General features: G+C 45.0%; 2 protein-coding genes across 2 annotated transcripts in view; one reads left to right on the top strand and one right to left on the bottom strand.

Moving 5' to 3' along the window:
• The window catches only part of LOC137436697 (uncharacterized), a 258,031-nt gene that overhangs the window by 50,499 nt on the left and 183,596 nt on the right, over positions 1-23,936 (top strand). The gene's annotated exons all lie outside the window — the stretch shown is intronic.
• Positions 1-23,936, bottom strand: part of LOC137436695 (guanine nucleotide-binding protein G(i) subunit alpha-1) — a 167,678-nt gene that overhangs the window by 42,641 nt on the left and 101,101 nt on the right. The window contains exon 3 of the mRNA XM_068130696.2: positions 21,307-21,448. Coding sequence (XP_067986797.1) covers positions 21,307-21,448 — 142 coding nt within the window. The remainder of the gene's footprint in view (positions 1-21,306; positions 21,449-23,936) is intronic.

Here is a 23,936-nt window from a genome sequence, read left to right as displayed (position 1 = left end):
ATTATTTACACCACCCAGCAAATCACATTCACAGGGCTTGATGGCATTTAACGTCGATTGTTTGCCCTGATTCGCGAGGACCTCACTTGCATAAAGAGGGCCCCTTAATCTGGCTGGCAACTGGGTCGCACCTATGCTGCAGCGAGGGTGGATTCGGAATCTGGCGGGCGGCAGCAATCTCTTAAACCAGGCGCCGTCGTCGCGAATTATGGCTAACAATTCATACGTTGAATGTAGACGACCAGTTAGGGCCGATATCTTTCTTGAGCATGCGTGACGCTATGTCGTGCCAAGCATGTGACTAAATTGGGATGCTGACCACTTTGGTATACGGTGTCTTTCCAAGGAGTTGTCTTGTAAAGACAAAGGAAGGAACTGTCAGCCATTAAGGTTTAAACTAAATGACTCAATTGATCATAACATCTGAAATTATATATAATGCTTCTGAAAACTGATTTGAACTCAACTGCAGGCAGAGGTGAGTGGACAAAAAGTGGTTTCGAGGCTCGACGTGCAGGGTGGATCCTTAGCCTAGTAAATTAGTCCTTGAATGAATGTGCCAAACAGTAGATAAAATGCTCTCGACCCACGTACAGGAAAAAGATGTCATCCAAACGCCTCCTTCACAAAGGGAATAATTAATTATATATCTTCGTAGTGTTTAGTATGTCTCCTAAACCAAGGACGTATCCAATCTTCATCTACCATTTAGCCTAGTGTATAAGAATATTTACTTCGGCCTGCGCTCGGGTCTGATATGTTTAGATAGATAGCCAAAAAAAGCGTAGCCTATCATTATGCTTACATCTTGTTGTCTAAATTTGACCTTCTATAGGACGGGACAATGGGAGGTGTTGTCCTTATTGCCCAGTAGTGCTATGTCTTTAGCGCAGATTCTTGTCTAATATTTTGCTATAAATGAAATGCCTTTCCACTTATTTTTCAGCGAGTGTCTTGAGGAATTGTCCGCTGCGTGTAGGCGGTACATTCTCGAGCCTCGCTCCACACGTGTGTATATAATCGATTTTATTAAACATTGTTGTTCTTCTTCCTCTGATTCTTCTTCTTCTTCCTTCCCTTGAGGTCTTCGATCTCGACATATATATATATAGTTGCGGTTTTAGAACCCACATTTTCTTGTAAATATGACATTATTAAAAGGTTATAGGTTGCACCCCATAGCTAGACCACAAGCAACACGTAGGCCACCATAGGACTTCAGTTATTTCATTAATATGTGTTTAGATAAGGCCGTGTTTCCAATAGTTGAATCTGCGTTGTGTCAATTAAATAAGAAGTAGGCCCTTTCGTCCATTTGCCAACCTCCCTCTCCAAGCGATGCCATTACGCGCCCTCCAGTCTGCCTTATGGCTCTCCAATTTGTTACGCGCCTTTGTTAGCAGCGTTCGCAGCCTCGCTGGGCTTCTGTCCAAACGCCGCCATAAGCCACGCGGTGAGGCCCGGAAAAAGGGGGCGAAACGCCAAGAAGAAGGTGTGGCCACGTCATCCAGCCGTCAAAGGCGGAGCCGGTAAGCCCTCACCAGTCAACCAGGGCTGAAGTAACTTGGCCGACAAGCGTGGCTTTTGGGCTCGCAGAGTGATCGCTGGTCGAGTTATATAAGCGCGAACGCAAAGCCCTTTCACAGGACTTTCTGGATGAATGCGCTTGATTGCTTTGCGAAAGGACTTGACCGTGAGAGCGCACCTTTGGCTTACTTTATGAGAGATACTGCGCGGAGGACTTGCCAGCGAGCACATTTACTAAGAGGACTCACAGCGGCAGCGTGCATTACAAAGGACTTCTGGGAGAGAGCGCATTGAGAAAGACTCATGAGATATATGGCGCGCTGATTAAGAGAACTTTGGAGAGGGGGCGTTTGGCACGCGGGTGCACATATTACATACACGATAGGACACCAGCTTCCCCCCGTTATATAAATTGTCCGGTCGCGTTCAACTACATGCGGAGCTGCCTGCCTGGTTTCACCCGCTGGACCGGAGCCTGGACTGGAGCCGACCGGAGCCTGGACCCCATCGCCGGGACCTTCCGCCCTACCATCTACAATCCCCGTGTGAGTGTCTGAGACTGGCCCGTTTGTCCTGGGTATTAGGAATAAGACTGTTTTAAAGCTGCCCTGTGTAACTGCTTCTTCCTCTTCCTATGCTGTACATTCTTTCGTTTCCTCTTCTCCTTCTTGTACAAATAGTAAATCAACCAATCTTTGTTCTTCCTATTTTCTGGTTTCCTCTTGTCCGATCGCATCCGTCCTTTCTCTCATTGGGTAAACGTGGCACGATCGCAACTGCTCAGGATCGGGTTTAGTCCCACTGTTAACGGCTCGGATCGCGGATTGCTATCCGCTCGGCATATTCCATCATATCCGTGGTTCGAGCGGGAGTTATCTCCTTGCTTTACGGCCGGTGGTAGTACTTAGGTAATTGGACTAAGACTCGACCAACAATCCTATTTACCACCGACCGGAAGGATCGTTATAACTCCTAAGGACTCGGGTCGGCCAGATAAAAAGACAAGGGGATTAACCCCCCCTTGATAAGGGGAGAGCCGACGTCCGAGATCCGTAACAATATATATAGAATAAGCACCAAGACTTAATCGGGCCAATGGGCAAATGGTAGCCTACTCAAGTGCTGCCTCTGCCCATGGCTAGCCAGCTGTCTTCTGCGTCAAAGACAGGGCCTTTAATGGCCCACTGTCACATCAGTGCAACACTCCAAGAGGTAAAGCCAATCCATGAATGTGCTTCTGCCTACTTGGTATCAGCACTGTGCACGTACCGATATGGCCTGATAGGATGTCTCCTCTGAGACTTCATTTAAATATTCACACCTTTGAAGCTGTTGTTCAGCCACACATTTGTGCCCCATTATGGCCATTGCCATGCAAATGTTAATCATCATGTGTCTGTCACCTGCCACGCAAAAAGAACGACCATTAAAATTTGACACAACCATTAAAATTTGACACATGACAGGAAGAAAATTTGTGGCTCCACAGCGGATAAAGGATGAATATTTAAATAATACAGGTGCATGCAAGTAAGCATTTGCGTTGCTATATGTGGTTCCTTATATGTGGTTCCTTATATGCATCATGTCTTTCGCAAAGGAAATACCAACATTATGCTTTGGATAGAAAACAGACTGTTCATAAATCACAGACATATGGCACTGTTAATGTTGAACTGGGTTAGGGTCGAGACTGCTTTTGTTAACCAGTGGGCGAAAAGGAAGGGGCTGAAGGGTTAAGGTCGCAGATGAATGGGGAAGGAGGAGGAATAAGATTTTAAAATGAAGGACAAACACATTTAACACAGAAACAGAAAAAAAACAAGTGCAGATACATTCAAAGTACACCGACCCCATGCCAAAAAAATAAAGAACATCCTCCAGTGCGTGGCACATAGTCGGTATTACGAGGGAGAGGTGTACAATAATTGAGTGATTAATAATTGCTTAATTAAAATAAATAAATAATGATCGTAAAATAACTCTAATTTATTAATCAATTGGCTGATAGCATACCTAATCCACCAGTGTTTCATCCGAAGCAGTAACTTTTCAAAAATTAATTAAATAAGTCATTAATCGAAAAATAAATTAATCTTTTATTTGATGAATCAATAAACAATTAATCGATTAATTGATTAATCAATAAAGCTAAAATATAATTTATAGCCAAATCACTTGGTCATTGTCGTGTCCAAATATCAGTTTCCTAGCTCAAAAGGTACCTGAGATATTGCCCAGACAAACAAACAAACAAGAAACCGGAGTGAAAACTGAGTACTCCCTTTCGCCGTGCGTCGATGACGTCATGCAGCACCTGGAGATGAAATAGGAAAGGAGCGGTGCACAACAAAGGCAGAACAAGAAATCCCAAGAAGGAACTGCAAGTTAAAGCAGCACCGCCACCACACATGCAGGTGACCACACCGAGTGATCACAGAAACAGGTGGCAAATACACACTACCAATCAAAGGCAACATTAATCTGCGGTATGTACTAGACTCTAGAGGATGGATAAACAGATAAGTAGATGAACAGCTTGTGAGCTATGGAGTGGTTATTCTCTCCACTATTGAAGGATGTGATTTACTTACGACAAATATTGGGAGTGGTCTTTGAAATTTCTGTAATAATTGAGCAATGCCAACAATATTGTTACAGACGCGGCTTAGATGTTATTTACCGAGCGGTTTGGTATGACCACGTCTGCACAGGTTACCCGATTATACCCGAACGTTGACTAATCGCGCTACGCTAGGTCAATGAAGGAAAAGACACACGGCTGGGATTAAAATGACACGACACCAGGGATACGGTTCTCAAGACCTCCGGAGGAGGTTATATTCGTTCGGAAGGTTAGATTACAACTACAAGAGGGACAGCAAAGGAAGATAGGCACTTAGACACAATCTTATATTATTCCCGACTGACCACAGAGAAACAGGACAAAAACTGACTCACACGGGGATTGATGGCAAGGAAAGCGGGTATTCGATGGCCAGCACAAGGTGCAGGTGGCTCCAGGTGGCTCGATGGCTCCAGGTGCACCTGGGCTCAGGGACAGAATCGACTCGGTCCGGTCCAGAGATGCAGGGAGGTCACAGCGCTCGGAAGGCGACGTTCTTTCTCCAAGCTGGGGGCGCATCTGACCTCACATCCGGTAAGTCGCTGCGTATATCCGGCGGGGAGTGACACGCCCTCGGCTCGTTAGCTCCGCCTCGTGGAATCGGCACGTTGCTTCTCATTGGGTGCGTGCGGGGGGTTTACCAGGCTCCGCCCTTGACGAGGAGCTGACAGCCAGCCCCTTCGTGGTAACCCCGTGGAGCGCATGGTCATGGCGGCTAACCGAGCTGGTGGGAGGACGCACACTCCCCCCGCGCGCCGTGGTTGTAGTTGTTGTTGTAGCTGTAGTTGTTGTTGTTGTTGTTGTTTGGGGAAGAAGATGGAAGGAGGTATGGGAAGGTCCTAAACTCACTACTGGTGCCATATAATCACATTCTGGTGCAACGAAGAGTCAGAATTAATGGAAACGAGTCCTTAACTGACATAGACTAAGAATAACTAGCAAGATGTCCGAAAGTTGTCTACGTGAGATGCGGTGGACCTGGGCACGACATTTAATGGGGGAAAAAGGGGAAGGTCGGTTCTACAGAGTGTTGTTTACAGACAATGGGACTAGGGAATGGGGGATTGGGGATAGTTGGGGAGTATTGGGGAAATAGGGGAGTATTTACAAGCGGATATGGAGGCCAAATTCCATATTCGCAACATTGCACCCTTCTCTACCCTCGGGGCGTCCCGACCCGATAAATTTTTACCTAGTTTAGTGTGGCACTCAGATGTAGTTCCCACTACTATTAACTCTACCCTGAGTGCGACAGTTTTACAGCTATTCACAAATGAGTAAATATGTCCCCCTGCGACGTTGCACCCTTCTCCTCTCAGAAACACACCCACAGGATAACCGAATCCGGAAAGAATTCGCAAACTAAACATACAGCCGGTAGGGAGCATTATTTACAAGACTACGCTGATATTTACACTACGATCCAGGACCTGTTTTTGGAGGGACACATGTAGATGTTATGCATAGAGAGAGCACGCATGCCAGCATCGATACACCAACCCACGAGTGCTCTGTGGCCTACGGCCTTTAATAACGTGCAGAGCACCCTTTCCCAGCACCAAAAGCACCACCCCTTCACACAGTCAGCACCATCCGGTGCACCAATAAAATGTTTAGTGATCATTGTGTGGTGCCGCAGCCGGCCGATGTTCTGCCGCTGGTCTTGCCTTCATGTGGTGCACTTGGCCTTCTTACTTCTTTCAAAATAAAGAAAGGCGCCAACCGCGTCCATTTCTTTATTGTGGCCGTCAGGGGGCCAACTATAAGTGGTTCACCTGTATGGCATAGGTGCCACGTTGACCCATAGGTCCATCCACGGGTGGTGCTTGGCCGCAAAAGAACTGCGGTCCATTGTGGGTGGCCACAAACATTGCGGTCCATATGGTGTATCGATCCAGGCAGCAAACAGCGAAAGTGCAGGCCCACAACTGCGAAGCCAGCACCTCTCTCTCCTCTCTCTCTACCCCAAAGCCAGATCCTCGGAGGTGGGAGACAAAAGAAGCAGACAAGTGAGTAAGGTGGTAAGGGCGCAAAAGTGCACGCAATACAAGATGATGCACACTGGGGGCACATGGGAACCAGGTGAGACAGGTACGTTCCTATCGTACGCCCCCCCCCCCCCCACCAGGTAACCTACATGGCCCCTCCCTTACCCCTTACTGTATCCACAAAACACAACACTACCCATAAACATCTACTTTACAAATCAACAAACATCCCTACTGTCTTCCCCGTTCCTCCCATAAACCAAATTCGTCTTCTCTCCCTCCTAACCAATCAAATTTGCCATTTTCAACTCTCATCAAAATTTGCCATCTCCAACTCAACATCATAATTTGCTATCACCAATTCATCATCAGTCCCTCCGAGGGAGGGAGAGATGGAATCACCCCAATGTCTCATCCACATCGTGATGCGTCTCACAAATCCTCACAGCAATTCTCATTTCCTGCACCAAAACAAGAAAACACAGGTGTGGAGTCATCATCATCACCACCGGTGAGTGGCTGCGTATGGTGCGACAGGTTCATCAATCCTAACTATTTCCTAAATGACTTTAACAACTTTACACTACCCGGGGTCTTTCTCCGGCCAAACCATTGGCCCTCTTACACTATGGGTTCTAAAAACCAATTCCCATTGGCCAAACTGTGGTGCTTTTCAATTTGGGGTCTCACTCCCCCGATTCATCTCCCGGTGCCCTCGCACAATTTCTGGGCTGTGGCGTGTACCTCTCCCAGTGGGTCTACCCACCTGCACACCTCCACCACTGCAGTTGCCTCCGAGCTTACCTGCTCCTTACCCTAACCTAACTACCTGGGGAAGGCCCTCTGGCGCTCTCCCCACTCGGTGCCCTCTCTGGCACTGGGCTACCCGGGTCCATCCTCCGGATCCTCGGGCCCCATCCACAACTCTACCGGCTCCCAGAGCCCACCTGCGGCCTCACCTGGCCGACATCCTCACAGTGGTGGAGTGCCCAACCAACTACACACACTAACAGGCTACACGCCCAGCCATTTCCACAACACTAATGCACCCATTCACAACACCATTCTGCAACCGCACCACAGATGCCAATATCCAACCACAATTTACCTGTACCCTCTACCTAACACTTACACTACCCGCCCCGGGTACTCGTGAAAGGGGTCCACTCTTCCCCCATCCACACCTTCGCACCATGCACACCACTCCGTACCACTTACTCCAACTCTCTCCACACACCTGTACTTGCACACCTGTGCTCTCACACCTGGTGCCACCTGCACCCTTCTCTCCCCAAGCGCATTCGCGCTGATCCACAACACTCATTACTCACACACTGCTCCACACACCTGTCCAGTTGCACACCTGTGCAATCACACCTGTTCAATTCTCACACACACGGCATCATCTCAGCTAACTACTCCCTTCTGAAACTTGCGCTTCCCAGTCGTCCCTTTAAACTATTGCGCTCCCACGTCATTATCATCCACTCTAATCTACCTGCGTCCCCACTACAGGTATCAGTCACTAACTAAACTTAACGTTACCTAATGTCATCTTCTAGGGCCCTATCAATATAACCTAACCCACCCGGGCTAGTTTCCACTGCGATCAACCCCATAAACTATTGCTCCTTTGCCCCACCATGGGAAGGATGGTGGATTTGCCATCCCACCACATCGGGGGTCTCTCACTACCAATTTTGCACATCAAATTTCAACAAATCAAAAATTTGGCCAATCACTACCCATCATCTGCCAATCATCACTGCCAATCCTTTGCCAATCATCAAATTTTGTTTTTCTCTAATTTTGGGGCCAAAACACTAACCGCATCACCCAGTCTACTCACTAATACCTCTCAGTGCGCCAATCCCTGTCCAAAGCCCGGCTTCGTAAAGCCAAGCCATGAATGCGGGTTGTTCTGTGCCAGCGGCTGGATGCGTCCGGCACTCGGTGCAGGGACGGGGGCTTACCCGGGCCGAGATCCCACGCACCACCTCGGCGTGGAGCCATCCCATGTCCCGATCTCGACCTGCCGGACTGCCTCAACAAAAAGTGGTCGCCATGACGACCCTTTCTATCGGGCTGCCCGCTCCGCCTAGTGGAGCACGGACGCGGCCGTTCAAAGCGAGGCCCGGCACGCACCGAGGGCCCGATTCGGCTATAAGTCGTTCTAAACTCTACCCCGTCTAACGTCGATGCTTCACCTGGACGCTTACACCCCGCAGCCCGTTCCTTGCTCACACATCCAGCCGTTTCCATGCTCCTCGTACCTTTCCTTACACACCTCGGTACACCCATTCCACTCACAGCCTTGGTCACACACCTGACCACCGAACACTTTGGCACACATTCGTTGGTCGCACACCTCACCAAAACACCTCTTCGCGCCCCCTCCTCGGTCACCTCCTCTGTGACAATCACAGGTGTGCCCTCATTCGCACACCCAACCATGTGCCTCACCACCAACTCCAGCGTGCATTCCCACTCACGCTCTACCATTCCAGGTGTGCATCCTTTCATCCCAGGTGTACATCCTCGCTCACCTGTCACAACCAACTCACTCTCCTTGTCACTCTCACTACTCTCACCTCCATTCTTGCCAGCGCACTCACCCTTACTCTTGACAGCGCACTCTTTCCCCATGCACTTGTCCGTCACACACCTTTCTCGCGCACACTCTCCCGTTACCCCCTCTGTAACACTCACCACAGGTGGACACTCTTCCCTACTTCTGACAGCGCACTCTTTCCTCATGCACCCGTCCGTCACACACCTTTCTCGCGCACACCTTTCTCGCGCACACTCTCCCGTTACACCCTCTGTAACACTTACCACACCGCGCTTCCATGTGCTCCCTCGCACACACGCTACGACCGACTCACTCTCGCCAGCACCCTCACTCCTTGGCACGCACTTTTTCCTCACACACCCCAGAGTCGGACTTTCTCGCACACCTCCTTTTTCGCACACCAGACCCATCGCACACTTCACCAACGGCCTCTCACGAACACCCGGGTCCATCTCGACCCCCAAGCTTCTTAAATCCCCTGGCGCATCATACGCACGACCATATTGGTCACCACTTACACCGGGTCCTCTTCCTCTTCGCTTCTCCTCCATCACCTGCGAATCCCTCATCCGGTTAATGAGCACATCATCACGATCCAAACACAGACTTTGGACCAATTCTTTTACTTCCTCCTTTATCTCCTTCTTATCCTCTCTCCGTCGCTTCTTAATTTCGCTCATCCCTTCTTCCACTTCTTCTAATTTCTGCTTCACCTCTTTTATTCCCCGGTACGTCTCCTCAAGCTCGTCCTCCAAGGCTACCTTGACCGTTTCCATGTGCGTCCTCACCTGCCGGTCCTTCGTCTCCATTACCTCTATCACCTCGTCCAACCTCGTTGTCAGTCCCTCACGTACCATCTGACATTCCCTCTTCGTCGCTATCAAGTCGTCTTTTAGTTCTTTCTGTGTCGCTTTTAATCCTCCTAATACCGCAGTGTTCCTTTGAACCTGCTCCACTAACTCCGTCTGTCCCACCGTCAGCTGCTCCACCTCCTGCGTCAGGTCCTCTATGCCCCCTTGTAACTTTACAGTCCCCTTTCTCACCTCCTTCTCCATGTGCTCCTTACAGTGCCTCACCTCCTCGCGCACTCCTCCGACCTCCTCACTCACTCCTCTTCTGATCTCCTCTCCCATCACTTGCATCTCCTGCCCAGATGCCACCCTCATCTGCTCCATTTCCTCCCTGTGAGCATCCAGTTTGGTTTCTACCCCCATTCTGACCCCCTCTATCTGCCGCCCCATTTGGTTAACTTCCCTTTCCGCTTGGTCCCTCATGTCCCTCAATTTGCCTTCCATGGTGTTTTCTAACCCCTCTAACCCATTTTTCACTCCCTCTATCTGATTCTCCTGGGCAGCCATTCTATTTTCTACCCCCATTAACCCATGTTTCACCCCTTCTATCCCATTGTCTAACCCCTCTAATTTCTTGTCTAATCCCTCACCGGTACCCCTCGCTTCGTCCCTCATTACCCCCATTTGGTTTCCCATTACCCCCAATTGCTCACTCTGAGCATCCATCCGGTTCCCCATTACCCCCATTTGGTTTCCCAACCGCTCACTATCAGCCCTCATTCCCATCATTATTCTGCTTTCCATTTCTTCATTATTCTTGTCCATAAGGGCCTTCATTTGCATAAAAAACAAGTTCAAATCCACCGGGGGCGCTGCCACGGTCGCGGGCGTGGACGCCGTGGCCACCTCGTGCGTGACAACGCTATTTTGCGACCCTGCCGCCCTCACTGCTTCGCTCTCCTCGCGTCCCTCAATTTGGTCCTGGACCGACCCTGCCTCACTCTCCCCTACCGGACCCCAGCTGTCTTGGTCTGCCATAGCGCGACTTTCAAAATTCGGGTTTTTATTTCCGTATAACAAAATCAAATTTCGCCGTTATAATTTCGCGCGGGAAACGCGCTCCGAATCGATTCTACTCCAAATTTGGGCCTAATAAATTTAGTCCCGGGTCCGAATTCCACTCCTCGACACCAATTGTTACAGACGCGGCTTAGATGTTATTTACCGAGCGGTTTGGTATGACCACGTCTGCACAGGTTACCCGATTATACCCGAACGTTGACTAATCGCGCTACGCTAGGTCAATGAAGGAAAAGACACACGGCTGGGATTAAAATGACACGACACCAGGGATACGGTTCTCAAGACCTCCGGAGGAGGTTATATTCGTTCGGAAGGTTAGATTACAACTACAAGAGGGACAGCAAAGGAAGATAGGCACTTAGACACAATCTTATATTATTCCCGACTGACCACAGAGAAACAGGACAAAAACTGACTCACACGGGGATTGATGGCAAGGAAAGCGGGTATTCGATGGCCAGCACAAGGTGCAGGTGGCTCCAGGTGGCTCGATGGCTCCAGGTGCACCTGGGCTCAGGGACAGAATCGACTCGGTCCGGTCCAGAGATGCAGGGAGGTCACAGCGCTCGGAAGGCGACGTTCTTTCTCCAAGCTGGGGGCGCATCTGACCTCACATCCGGTAAGTCGCTGCGTATATCCGGCGGGGAGTGACACGCCCTCGGCTCGTTAGCTCTGCCTCGTGGAATCGGCACGTTGCTTCTCATTGGGTGCGTGCGGGGGGTTTACCAGGCTCCGCCCTTGACGAGGAGCTGACAGCCAGCCCCTTCGTGGTAACCCCGTGGAGCGCATGGTCATGGCGGCTAACCGAGCTGGTGGGAGGACGCACACTCCCCCCGCGCGCCGTGGTTGTAGTTGTTGTTGTAGCTGTAGTTGTTGTTGTTGTTGTTGTTTGGGGAAGAAGATGGAAGGAGGTATGGGAAGGTCCTAAACTCACTACTGGTGCCATATAATCACATTCTGGTGCAACGAAGAGTCAGAATTAATGGAAACGAGTCCTTAACTGACATAGACTAAGAATAACTAGCAAGATGTCCGAAAGTTGTCTACGTGAGATGCGGTGGACCTGGGCACGACATTTAATGGGGGAAAAAGGGGAAGGTCGGTTCTACAGAGTGTTGTTTACAGACAATGGGACTAGGGAATGGGGGATTGGGGATAGTTGGGGAGTATTGGGGAAATAGGGGAGTATTTACAAGCGGATATGGAGGCCAAATTCCATATTCGCAACAATATATAAGAACCTCTTTACAGTACCAAGTGATTGTTCATTCCTACCACTTCTTGTTTTTTTGTTTTTATGTCTCAGACAAGTGGAGCCTTCTGATGGAGAGGTAACACATATGCCTTTAAGCTGTTGAGTCTTGATTTGATTCTCAACCCGACTACAAACTGTCGGATTGGTGTTCCACAGGCAAGGCGATTCATCCACGAGTGTGCCGTGCCTCAGGTGAATGTCTGATCGCATTGATTAATGGTGGATGTGAAAGTTCGCTCGTGTTTCTCCGATGAAAAGTAGGCAAATTTTCAGAGGCACCCTGGACAAATTCCAAAATCCTGCCCTAACTTAATGTGGAAGTTCTGGGGCTCACCACAACTCTAATCCTCAAAGGACAAGTCATGATACCATGTCATGACAGTGGAACTTTAGATTGAAGCAGGCACAGCATGATTGCTGTTTAAGGCACATGGAGGTGCTTTTACTTATTTTCCATGTATATTATATATGCAATGCCTTCAGAAAGTATTCACACCCCTTGACTTTTTTCACATATTGTTGTGTTACAGCCTGAATTAAAAATTGGTTTTATTGAGATTTTTTTGTCACTGATCTACACATAATACCCAATAATGTAAAAGTGGAATTTTTTTTTGAATTTATTTTACAAATATTTTTAAAAATAAAAATAAAGAAATATCTTGTTTACACAAGTATTCAACCCCCTGAGTCAATACTTTGTAGAATTGCCTGTGGCAGCGATTACAGCTTTGAGTCTTTGTTAGTTTGTCTGTATCAGCTTTGCACATCTGGATTTGGTGAGTTTCTCCCATTCTTCCTTACAGATTTGCTCAAGCTCTATCAAGTTGGATGGGAAGCATTGGTAAACAGCAATCTTCAGGTCTTTCCACAGATTCTCAATGGGATTCAAGTCTGGGCTTTTGCTGGGCCACTCAAGGACTTTCTCATTCTTGATCTGAAGCCAATCCAGTGTTGCTTTGGCTGTATGCTTGGGGTCATTGTCCTGTTGGAACGTAAATCTTTGCCGCAGTCTAAGGTCTTTTGCAGTCTGAAGCAGGTTTTCCTCAATTATTTGCCTGTATTTGGCTCCATTCATTGTTCACTATATCCTAACAAGTTTCCCAGTCCTCGCCACTGAAAAGCATCCCCATAGCATGATGCTGCCACCAACATGCTTCACGTTAGGGATGGTGTTAGATGGATGATGAGCTGTGCTCGGTTTCTGTCAGTCATAGCGCTTTGCATTCAGGCCAAATAGTTCAATTTTCCTCTCATCAAACCAAATAATTTTTTGCCTCATGCTCTGAGTCTTTCACATGCCTTTTTGCAAACTCCAGGCATGCTGTCATGTTCCATTTTCTCAGGAGTGGTTTCCATCTGGCCACTCTCCCATAAAGCCTAGATTTGTGAAGTGCTGCAAAGACTGTTATCCTTCTGCCAGGTTCTCCCATCTCAGCGAAGGAACTCTGTAGTTCTGTCAAAGTGGTCATTGGGTTCTTGGTCATCTCCCTGACCAAGGTCCTTGTTGCCTGGTTGCTCAATTTGGTCAGACGGCTAGCTCTAGGAAGAGCCTGGGTAGTTCCATATTCATTCCATTTCCTAACGATGGAGCTCACTGTGCTTTTGAGAACTTTCAACACTCTAGAAATTGTTTTATACCCTTCCCCAGGTCAAAGCCTCCCGACAATTCTATCTCAGAGTTATACGGACAGTTCCTTGGACTTCATGGTCAAGTTTCTTCTCTGTGATGCGCTGTCAACTGTGGGAACTTATATGGAAAGGCGGCCAGACGGAAGCCTCTCCTCAGTGAAAAACACATGAAATCCCGCTTGGAGTTTGCAAAAAAGCACCTAAAGGACTCTCAGACTGTGAGAAACAAGATTCTGTGGTCTGATGAAACCAAGATTGAACTGTTTGGCTTCTGTCTGGCCCCTATGCCATAAAACCCAGATCGGTGGAGTGTTGCAGTGATGGTTGTCCTTCTGGAAGTTTCTCCCATCTCCACACAGGATCTCTGGAGCTCAGCCAGAGTGACCACCGGGTTCTTGGTCACCTCTATTACCAAGGCCCTTCTCCTCCGATTGCTCAGTTTGGCCAGGCGGCCAGCTCTAGGAAGAGTCCTGGTTGTTCCAAACTTCTTCCCTTTAAGCATTATGGAGGCCACTGTGCTCTTGGGAACCTTCAATGCAGCAAAACAATTTTTGTAGGCTTCTCCAAATCTGTGCCTCGACACAATCCTGTCTCTGAGCTCTGCAGGCAGTTCCTTCGACCTCATGGCTTGGTTTTTGCTCTGATATGAATTGTCAGCTGTGAGACCTTATATAGACAGGTGTGTGCCTTTTCAAATCATGTCCAATCAATTGAATTTACCACAGGTGGACTCCAATCTTGGTGTAGAAACATCTCAAAGATGATCAAGAGAAATGAGAGGCACCTGAGCTAAATTTCAAGTGTCATAGCAAAGGATCTGAATACTTATGTAAATGTGATATTTCAGTTTATTCTTTTTAAGAAATTTGCAAAACCTTCTAAAATCCAGTTTTCTCTGTCATTATGGGGTATTGAGTGTAGATTGATGAGGGAAAAAATGAATTTAAACGATTTCAGCATAAGGCTGCAACTGAACAAAATGTGAAAAACGTGAAGGGGTCTGAATACTTTCTGAATGCACTGTAGCTATAGGTATGCACACCCTCCTCGAGGCCATCTAGCCTGGGTTCGAATTTCGACCCAGCTATAAACCGTCATCCAGCTATAAACCTGTTTCACAGGCAGGGCGATTCATTTTTGTGTCTCCCGTCCGTTGGATGAATGTTAACATGGGCGTCCCGGTCTTTAAAGTCCACCATTAGTTGGTGGACCGGTGTCTTTAAGGAAGAGTAAGTGAGCCATTGCCAGTGCCCTGGCCAAGTTCCAAATGCCTGCCCTAACCTACAGGGGGCACTGCTGCTCTCCCAGAAATGATGCAACCAGCAGCTACAGGCTGCATACAGAAAGAACTAGAACGGCACTCAGTAGAGACCACACATCCCCCTGGTTGGCCATGTCACTCAATGGTGAAGAATCACTTTAAAAAAATTCTACTCGTTGGATCCGGATCCGGACCGTCACCAGAATTGAATCGAATCGTCCTTGTCACACACCCAACCGGTCCACCAAGTTTCGTCCAAATCCGTCCACAACATTTTGAGATATCCTGCTACGTATAGTTTTTGGCCCTATCTCCAAATGGTGAAGAATCGATTCAAAAATTCTAGTAGCCGGATCCGAATCCAGATCTTTACCAAAATCTAATCATTTCATCCTTGTCACATACGCTACATCACTGCCAAATTTCGTCCGAATCCGTCCACAACTTTTTGATATATTCTGTTCACAAACGGACAAACAAACGGACAAACAAAACAGACAGACAGGGGTGAAAACATAACCTCCATCCACCTTTGGTGGCGGAAGTAATGAATGAAAATCCCAAAGATACCGTGTCACGTCCTTGTACCATTCGCATTGTATTTGTGTAAGCTCATCTACGAACCTTAGAGGTTGGCAGAAAAAATACAAGAGCTGACAAAAAGTAATCTTGTAGAATAGTTGGTTGTGAGTTATATATTATTTACAAGTGATGTTTCACAAAAAGGAATTCATCCAAAACCATTTAAGTTAATATAGTAAACCATTCAAAGATTTATCAGAATGAAGAAGTTGTCTTTCTCGTAAAGGCAAATATCGATCTGCATTGGCGGATGTTGGGTAGATTAATCAATCATCTTTATTATTCGATATCACTTGTGATGCTCATCTTTGTTATTCTGGTAATAATCAGTTTAAGTCAGGGTTACATTCCTGGAAAACAGGACTTGAACTGTTCAACTATTTCCCATAAGAATCTACTATAAATGGATGAGGTGTGTGTGTGTGTGTGTGTGTGTGTGTGTGTGTGTGTGTGTGTGTGTGTGTGTGGCATACTTTTTGTGTATATTAATTACATCGTCTATTTATTAATTATGTATTATGTACGACTGAAATTTACATTTTAACTCGAGACTGCTGAAACCCCTTCAACTTTTGAAAACCTTTAAAGACCCCTAAGATCCTCAAGATTCTAAAGACCCAAAAGTCCCTGAGGACCCAAAAGACCCAAAAGTCCCAAAAGTCAAAGGTCAACCCAAAAGACCCAGATGATCCAAAAGTCCTCGAGGACCCAAAAGACACAGAAGACCCAAAAGTTCCCGAGGACTCGAAAGACCCAAAAGTTCCCCATGATTCAAAAGTCCCGAGGACCCAAAAGACCCAAAAGTTCCCGAGGACCCAAAAGACCCAAAAGTCCCCGAGGACCCAACATACCCAAATGACCCAAAAGTCACCGAGGACCGAAAATACCCCCAAAGATCCAGAAGACACAAAAGACCAAGAAGATCCAAAAGACTCCGAGGACCCAAAAGACTCCCAAGTCAAACAGACAGTTATGCTATAAGGCGGTGAAGACCAATGAAAATTTGGTCCAATGGACCAACGGACCTCCTAATCAACTAAAATACAGGAAATATGTTTCAGCACCCCAATACTCCAAATGTAAAGTCTTAATAAATCATAAATTATACAATTTAATGAGGAAGAATAAAGCTAAATAATAAAGGAAAGTAAGTACAACTTACACTTACACACAAATTAAATGTACTCCTCTGTCCCTAAATGTGTAGATCTCAACCATCCGAGGTCTCCACTCCAATCTGGATCTGTCGATCTCTCAATTCAGGCTGCTGCCCATAAACCTGACCTCATCTGTTTAACAGAATCCTTCTGTCCAGGATGTTCATGACTCCTTAGTGTTTCCTCCAGTTTGATCAACCTGATCCCCGTCCTAGCGGCCGAGTCGCACTATACATCAGTAACTCCATTTCTCATTCTCCATGTACTGCTCTTACACCTCCCAAACCCCAGGAGTAAACTTGATGAAAGCAACAGTAAAAAAAATTGTGCATTTTATTAACTTGTGTTCACTATTCTCATAATAAAGGTTTATTGAAGATTTGATGACAAAACCTCACGTCTCTGGTTGACAGACAGACACACACTGCTGGGGCCTGCCTGCGAAGCACCAATCCGACAGTGCGGTAGTTAGTTTCAGTTTGGGAATCAAACCCAGACGAGACAGATCAGAGGTAAGTGTACGCTGTTTCTGCCTCATCTTGTGAGATGAAGAATAATAACCCTTAAAACTGCGGATTTCGGCATCGTGTGAACCTGTAACCTCTGGGTCGGCACTTCATTATTATTTCAGCACATTGTTCATTATAACCACTACTACCACATTTCCCATGAATTTGACAATGCAGCATGTGGGGGAAATAATTATTGCATAACACAAACTCCAAAACGAGGGCAAACCTCAGGTCTAACTCTCCAAATGTTATTTTTTTAAATTTTCTCCATAATTACATGAGCGCATACTCCAATCGGGGCTCTACCTGGCACTCAAGAGGGCACGGTTAATCTTTCTGAGGAATTTCTACATTTGGCAAATCATTTTGCTTCAAGACAGCAATCTTCATTCCCACAAAACAAGTGGAATTGTTGAGAATTGTTGGCAGCAAGTTCTCAACAATCCCACATATTCTGTTGGAATGAAGCTCAAGGTCACGCTGACCCACATGGAACACAATTGGCTAATCTGAAGACAAAAATCCATTATTATTATTACTATTATAATATTTCAGACACTTCCAAACATAATTACTTATACAAACCGTGTTTGTTGAATTTTGAGGAAGAGTCCAAACGGATCCAGAATTTTCAGCACCTATGATTAACTTTATTAACTTGTGTTCACTATTCTCATAATAAAGGTTTATTGAAGATTTGATGCCTCTCGAAGCTTCCTGACTGCCTGTTAAACTTCACTGTGCTCTTTTACACCGACAAAGGGTTAATGCCTGAAACGTCAGCTCATCCTTGCTTCCCACGGTGGTCAGCATGGCTCGATCAACGTCCTGTTGTTTTTATCCAGTGTTTCTCACATCTAATAATTGAGGTTGGCCTGATCGGCATGAGTACGTATTGCGTGATGCTGAGATCCTTTTGTTGGATTAAATCTGGATGCTGCGTTGATTCGTCAATTATGTCCTCATGTCCTCATGATTCATGCCTCTGTTTTGTTGCTTTTTGCCACCATTTTATTTTTGGTTTATTAAATTCCATTTTAGCTTGCCAGCCAATGAAAATACAAGATGAAGTCAACTCGTCTGCTCATAATGAATGAATGTGGATGGTAGAGGCATCCTGTCAAGCATGATGAGTCTGATGACAGTAAAACTTTGGCGTTACCAGATTGTTTTTTGAGGGTTGCGATAAAAATAAATTAAGTTGCTTTTGCGTATTTAGTGATGCCTGCCGTGGCTCATGATGATGCAGAGGACCTCAAATTCAAATACCATATCCATAGACCATATTTGTCTCTTTTGTCTACAGGGTCTAAAGGTCATAGTGAAGCTACATACATGAATAACACGTACACATGTAGACAATTCCATGCTTTCAGATAAACACAGCCAGCCACAGAGCTTGAAGGAAGTTACATCACTTCCCAGAGTACTCTGCATACCAGGGACACCATATTTTATGATGACGTCATTTTGCTACTCAGTGGGCCAATTCAGGAATAATCTCCTCTTCCCCATGGATGCCAACCCTTGGGTTTGTCCTCTCTCTATTGTCTAAATACTGAGCATCAAGCAAGGAAGCAGCACCGATTATTTTAATGGTAGATGCTTTGGTGCAAATGGTAGATGCAAACGAGCTGTGCGTCATAATGACTTGGTCTCATAAACCTTCCAAAAAACTGCATACATAATATGTATATAGGACAAGATATTGCATTTTTTTCCTTTTTTAATTTTTGCAAAAACTAAGCCTGGAGCTGTGTTCACATACACATGGATATGGTAAGAATTGTGATTAATGGTTTTCATTGCTTGTGTTCAGAGATGTCCGGTCATGGACATGGATACGGCATGCGGATATGGATAGGATTATTTCGATCCCCCCCATGTAGTGATTGAAATCATATCCGCAATGCCACCGGACGGTGAAATGCCCTCATTGACATCATGATATTGAATACGTGGAATATCGAGAATCTGATCAGTGCTGAGGGAGTTGACCTGCTGATGGAGCTGGTGAGAAGAAACCCTTACCTCTACAACCCAATACTCCTTGAACACTAAGATGCTCAGAAAATGCACAATGCCTGAGTCTGCATTGCTAATGTCATGGGCTGTGAGGGTGGTGCAGAGAACGTTGCATCCTTGACTTAGCTGGTGCCATCTTGCTATTTCTACACTTGTGATGTGCTTTATATACATATACGTGTATATGTGAACACGGTGTCCAATTTCCCACGTGCCTTTGCCATATCTGTATCCGTGTATATGTGAACATAGCCTAAAGACTGATTCAATGACAACATTCCCTGAATGTTTTGGTCAATGTCACGATCATTTGATCATTCGCAGTTTATAACTGCTTGGGTGAGCATTCAACAAGAGATCACAAATGAGACAAAGACATCTTAACTACTTAACTTGAGCCCTAAGCAATCAAAATTTCAAAAACAAAGGAAAACAAGAAAGAGCAATCGAAGATTGCAGACCCTCGCCAGGATGTGTTTTCAGTGGTTTTTAAGGCTTTTGTGTTGAAACAAATATGGCGGCTGAACCATGTGACCGATGACGTCATCATTGTTATTTTTTTTTCTCCACCAATTTATCCCAAGATTATGCTCAATAAATTTCATCTTGATCGGATGAAGTTTTGTACTTGTCGAATTATGACGTCATAATGGAGGCACGTATGACATCATCAACAGATGTTATTCCACAAGGAGAGTTCTTTACAATGAGCCATATCTCAATTTTTTCTATGCAGTGCTTTCGGAGATATAGAGGTGCAAAGTTTTTTGGTTTTTCCAAGATGGCGGCCGAACCATGGGACCTATGACGTCCTAATTATCATTATAAAAATTATACAGGTGGAGTTGCACCGATGGTGAAAACTTTCTGTCAATCGGACCAACGGTTGCAGAGATAATCATATTTAATCTGTGCAGACAAACAAACAGACAAACAATCAGACAGACAATCAGACAGACAAACAAACAAACAAACGGACTCAAATGTAATACCCTCTCCTCTGGCGAGGGTAACAAGTGGAGATACATTCAAAGTACACCACCTCCAGGCCAAATAAATAACATGCCGCAGGGCAGCACATGGAGACAGAATTTGGAGGGGGCGGTGTACAATAATTAATTGATTAAATGTGCAATTAAAGTAAACAAATAAACAATCATAAAATAAATAATTTCTTAATCAATTAGCTAATAGCATACCTAAACCACAACTGCTTCGTCTGAATCTGTAACTTATTGAAAATTAATCAATTAAGTAATTGATTGAAAAATTAAATAATTAATTGATTAATCAATAAATCAAAAATACTCCTTACAGCCAAATCACTTGGTCACTGTCGTGTCCAAATATTAAGCTTCCGAGCTCAAAATGTGCCCGATATATTACCCAGATGAGAAAGAAAAGAAATAAGTACTTAATTAATCGATAATAATTAAGTAATTAATGAATTAATTGATTAATCTAAAAATAAAAAAATGCTGTTTTTGCCAAAGTACTTGCTCACTGTTGTGCCGAAATTTCAGCTTCCTAGCTCAAAAGATGGGTGATATATCACCCGGACAAAAAAAACAACAAACAAACAAGCAAGCAAACAAGAAAACAAACGGATTGAAAACTGAGTACTTCCTTTTGACGCGCGTCATTGCCGGGCCCCCTTCGGTGCCTGGCAATGACGTCATGCAGCGCCTGGAAACGGAATAGGAAAGGAGCAATGTATAAAAACTAAGTGAGGCTTAATGGACTTCGTTTTTCATGCTCTTTCCAAATGTGCAACTTTCATAACCCACTAATTTCCTTCCAATTAGCCACCCAAAGTTTGGTTTATGGGAAAAAACTTGAGGTCAAACTTCAAAAAGAGAAATCTTTGATTCCCCCCCTTTGACCTCCCACCTCTCCCTGTCTTTTTCATATTTAAAAAAAAAAGAAAACAGATTTGAAGGATTCAGATTTGTCTCTGGCGGCCATTACGAGGGTATTTGTCATACTCAGCTCACCTGCCCATATGTGGAGCTCAAAGTTTTTATCAATGGATTTGAAAACTTTCAAATCGGTTTATCTTTTTCTAAGTTGAAAAAACCATCGAAAACACCAGAAATCGATAAATCTCACAGAGCTGCTCATTTTAACCTATATATATATATATATATATATATGTACAATGTATATACCCTACTGAACGCAAATCCAGTGAACGAGAAGGTGTCCCAAGGGGGACATTTGAAAATAATAAAACTTCCAATACTTTTCTCATTAAAAATACAAATCTTGTCGGATGTTCAAAAGAGGATAACTTACAGCACAGGTCGGGTCTCCAAAGTCAATCTTGAGATTTCCCATGGCGCGGATGATGGCGACGATGGACTGAATCGTGTTGCTGAAAACGACCGCTCGATATTGGTTGCACTCCTCCGGCGAATATCCGCACTCGTGGATTATCCTACGTGGGGCAACGAGGTGGGAATCAAGTCATCACAATTCATTCGTGTTACTCTCCTCTATGTGGTCACCTTGGCAGCCTCCCATCTCTCTTGCGCGTTTAGTCAATCTTTATGAACATGTCATGCCTCTATTTATAGAAGCACAACAAATTCTGTGGGCATGCTTAAGAGTAAAACTACAAAAAAAAAGAAAAAAAAAAGAGAAAACATCATTGCTGTTACTTGTTAAATGTAGTTAGTTCATAGTTGTGCTGCCTCCAAACATTTAACATGACCACACTATGTCTAGTGTTTAGTCACGTGATCTCGGATTCCATTGTCCATTGTCGTAGTGGGAGTCACAGTCCAGGCCAAATGTGCAGACCTTCCATTTTTTGCACATCCTTTCCCCTTATTAGTTTGACTGCCGTATTTTGCTTCCTCGTTAATGGCGACATGTTCATATAAAAAACTATGCATGAGGTTTTTTAATGACTCTTTCATGTTACATGTACAACCATGTGCAATTATAACTGAAACAACATGATCCAACCAAAATGGGAAAGAACACTTCACACAATGCACACAGACACACTCAGACATGGATACACACTGCTGACAAACACACACACACACACACACACACACACACACACACACACACACACACAAAATAAGCAGATTGTGCCATTCCATTTTCTGTCGATTTATTTTGTGGACAAACATGTTTTTGGTCAAAGGTCATGACGGCATTCACTGCAAAAGTAAATGTTTCATCCTCGACTGTCTCTGGAAGCAAAAGAGGAATTCAGAGAGGTGTCCAAATAATCACTTTAGTCTAGTAGGAAGACTAGGTCCCCCTGCACCACCCGGAGATATACTTCTAATCAGTGTTTCTAGATTGGAAAAAATGTGTAGAAAATGACTAGCTATGGCCCCAAGCTGAAAAAATGTCCCACATACCATTTTTATGCAAATTACTGCTGCCATTATCAAAAAAACGATTTTTGACATATCTCAGCCAATATTGCAGATAATTGAAAAATGAAGGTGTCTAGACCCATGTTTTGAAGGGCATAGATCATGATAGAACTATTCATAACATGATTACATGTGTCTATGGTATACTAGTATGCATATTAATGCTGTAATTACAAAATAATCAGTTTTACAAATGATAAGGATACGTTAATACTGCAGATAACTTAACATGGTACATAAGGGGTCTAAACCCAGGTATTTTCAAGGTTAAATGTCAACAAGATGCTCCTGAGTCTTGCATAGGGGCGGGACATTGGCAGTAACATTGGTACCACTCAACTTTTCTTCCCACCATTGACTTTGTATTGCGAGAGATTTTCACTTGCTTATTTAAAGGTTTCTCACCCAGCCCACGTAAAATCTACCAACTCCTGCTGTTAACTCCCAAACATATTTTTTTATGTTATCCAATCACAGTGCAGAAATGACAGACTAGAGATCCAAATTAGTGCTGCTATAGCTGCCATTTTACATTTCCATCCATGTAACATGCGCGCTCGCGCGCTCGTATCAATTGGTAATGTCGCGCGCTCGTATCAATTGGTAACGTTGATGTTATTGAATACCTCAGTTGAAAGTTCAGTCTTCCATTCCATCTGTGTGTTGTTCTTGGTATTCATCCTCCAATCTAGCCAGGTAAGATGCTAACTATAATGTTACTCACACTCTTGACTTCAGTTTCTGCATGAAATCATAAACAGGCAGAATAACAGCTGAGCCAGCTAGCACCATGTTAGCTAACGTTAAAGCTAGCCTCATCTATGTACAGTATGTTCCTAATGTCGGTGTAACTTAAACTTTTGTTAATGCCAAACATGAGACATATCTGTTGACTTCTGTATATGAATTGAACCAGAAAGAGGCACGACAGCTGAGCTAGCTACAGTAACTTAGCACAATGTTTCATTGGCCTAGATAGCTAACGTTAGTGTGGAAGAATTTAGATGTTTTAGCTATTAGCACTTTTGATGCCACTAAACATGGTTTAGTCAGCTAAAAAGTACCCTAGTGTAGAACATGACTCAGAACCTCTGTTACCTCACTGAAAACTCAGAGCCTCCTTTCACAGGCACTTTTAACATCATTCGTGATTTCTTATTTGTCATTTAACAGTGATGGTAGACATCGACAGCAAGCATGCCCAAAAGAAAACGGAGTGTAGAACCTGCAGCCCAAAGCTCTCCTCCTACATGCATCCTTCATGTACCATCCATGTCTGATCATGGGGATTTCACGCCCCTCCGTAAAATTAAAGGATCTGCTTCAGAAAAACTGCAACTGCTTCAAAAGATCCGGGATAGACGTCTCAACCAACCGCATGACTCCCCATGTCGTATGCAATCAGTATGTGATCAGATCCCGGCAACTCTTCCTGATGACCTAGAAAGAGTAGGATATCACAGCAAGTGTTATAAGCACTTTGTCCGCCACTTTCATCGTCTGGGAGATGATACAGAACCAGGGCCA

This window comes from Myxine glutinosa, chromosome 11, assembly GCF_964187855.1.
Source record: "Myxine glutinosa chromosome 11, kmMyxGlut1.1, whole genome shotgun sequence".
Taxonomy (NCBI): domain Eukaryota; kingdom Metazoa; phylum Chordata; class Myxini; order Myxiniformes; family Myxinidae; genus Myxine; species Myxine glutinosa.
The sequence above is the reverse complement of the archived record's forward strand: the minus strand, read 5'-3'. Positions and strand labels throughout refer to the sequence as shown.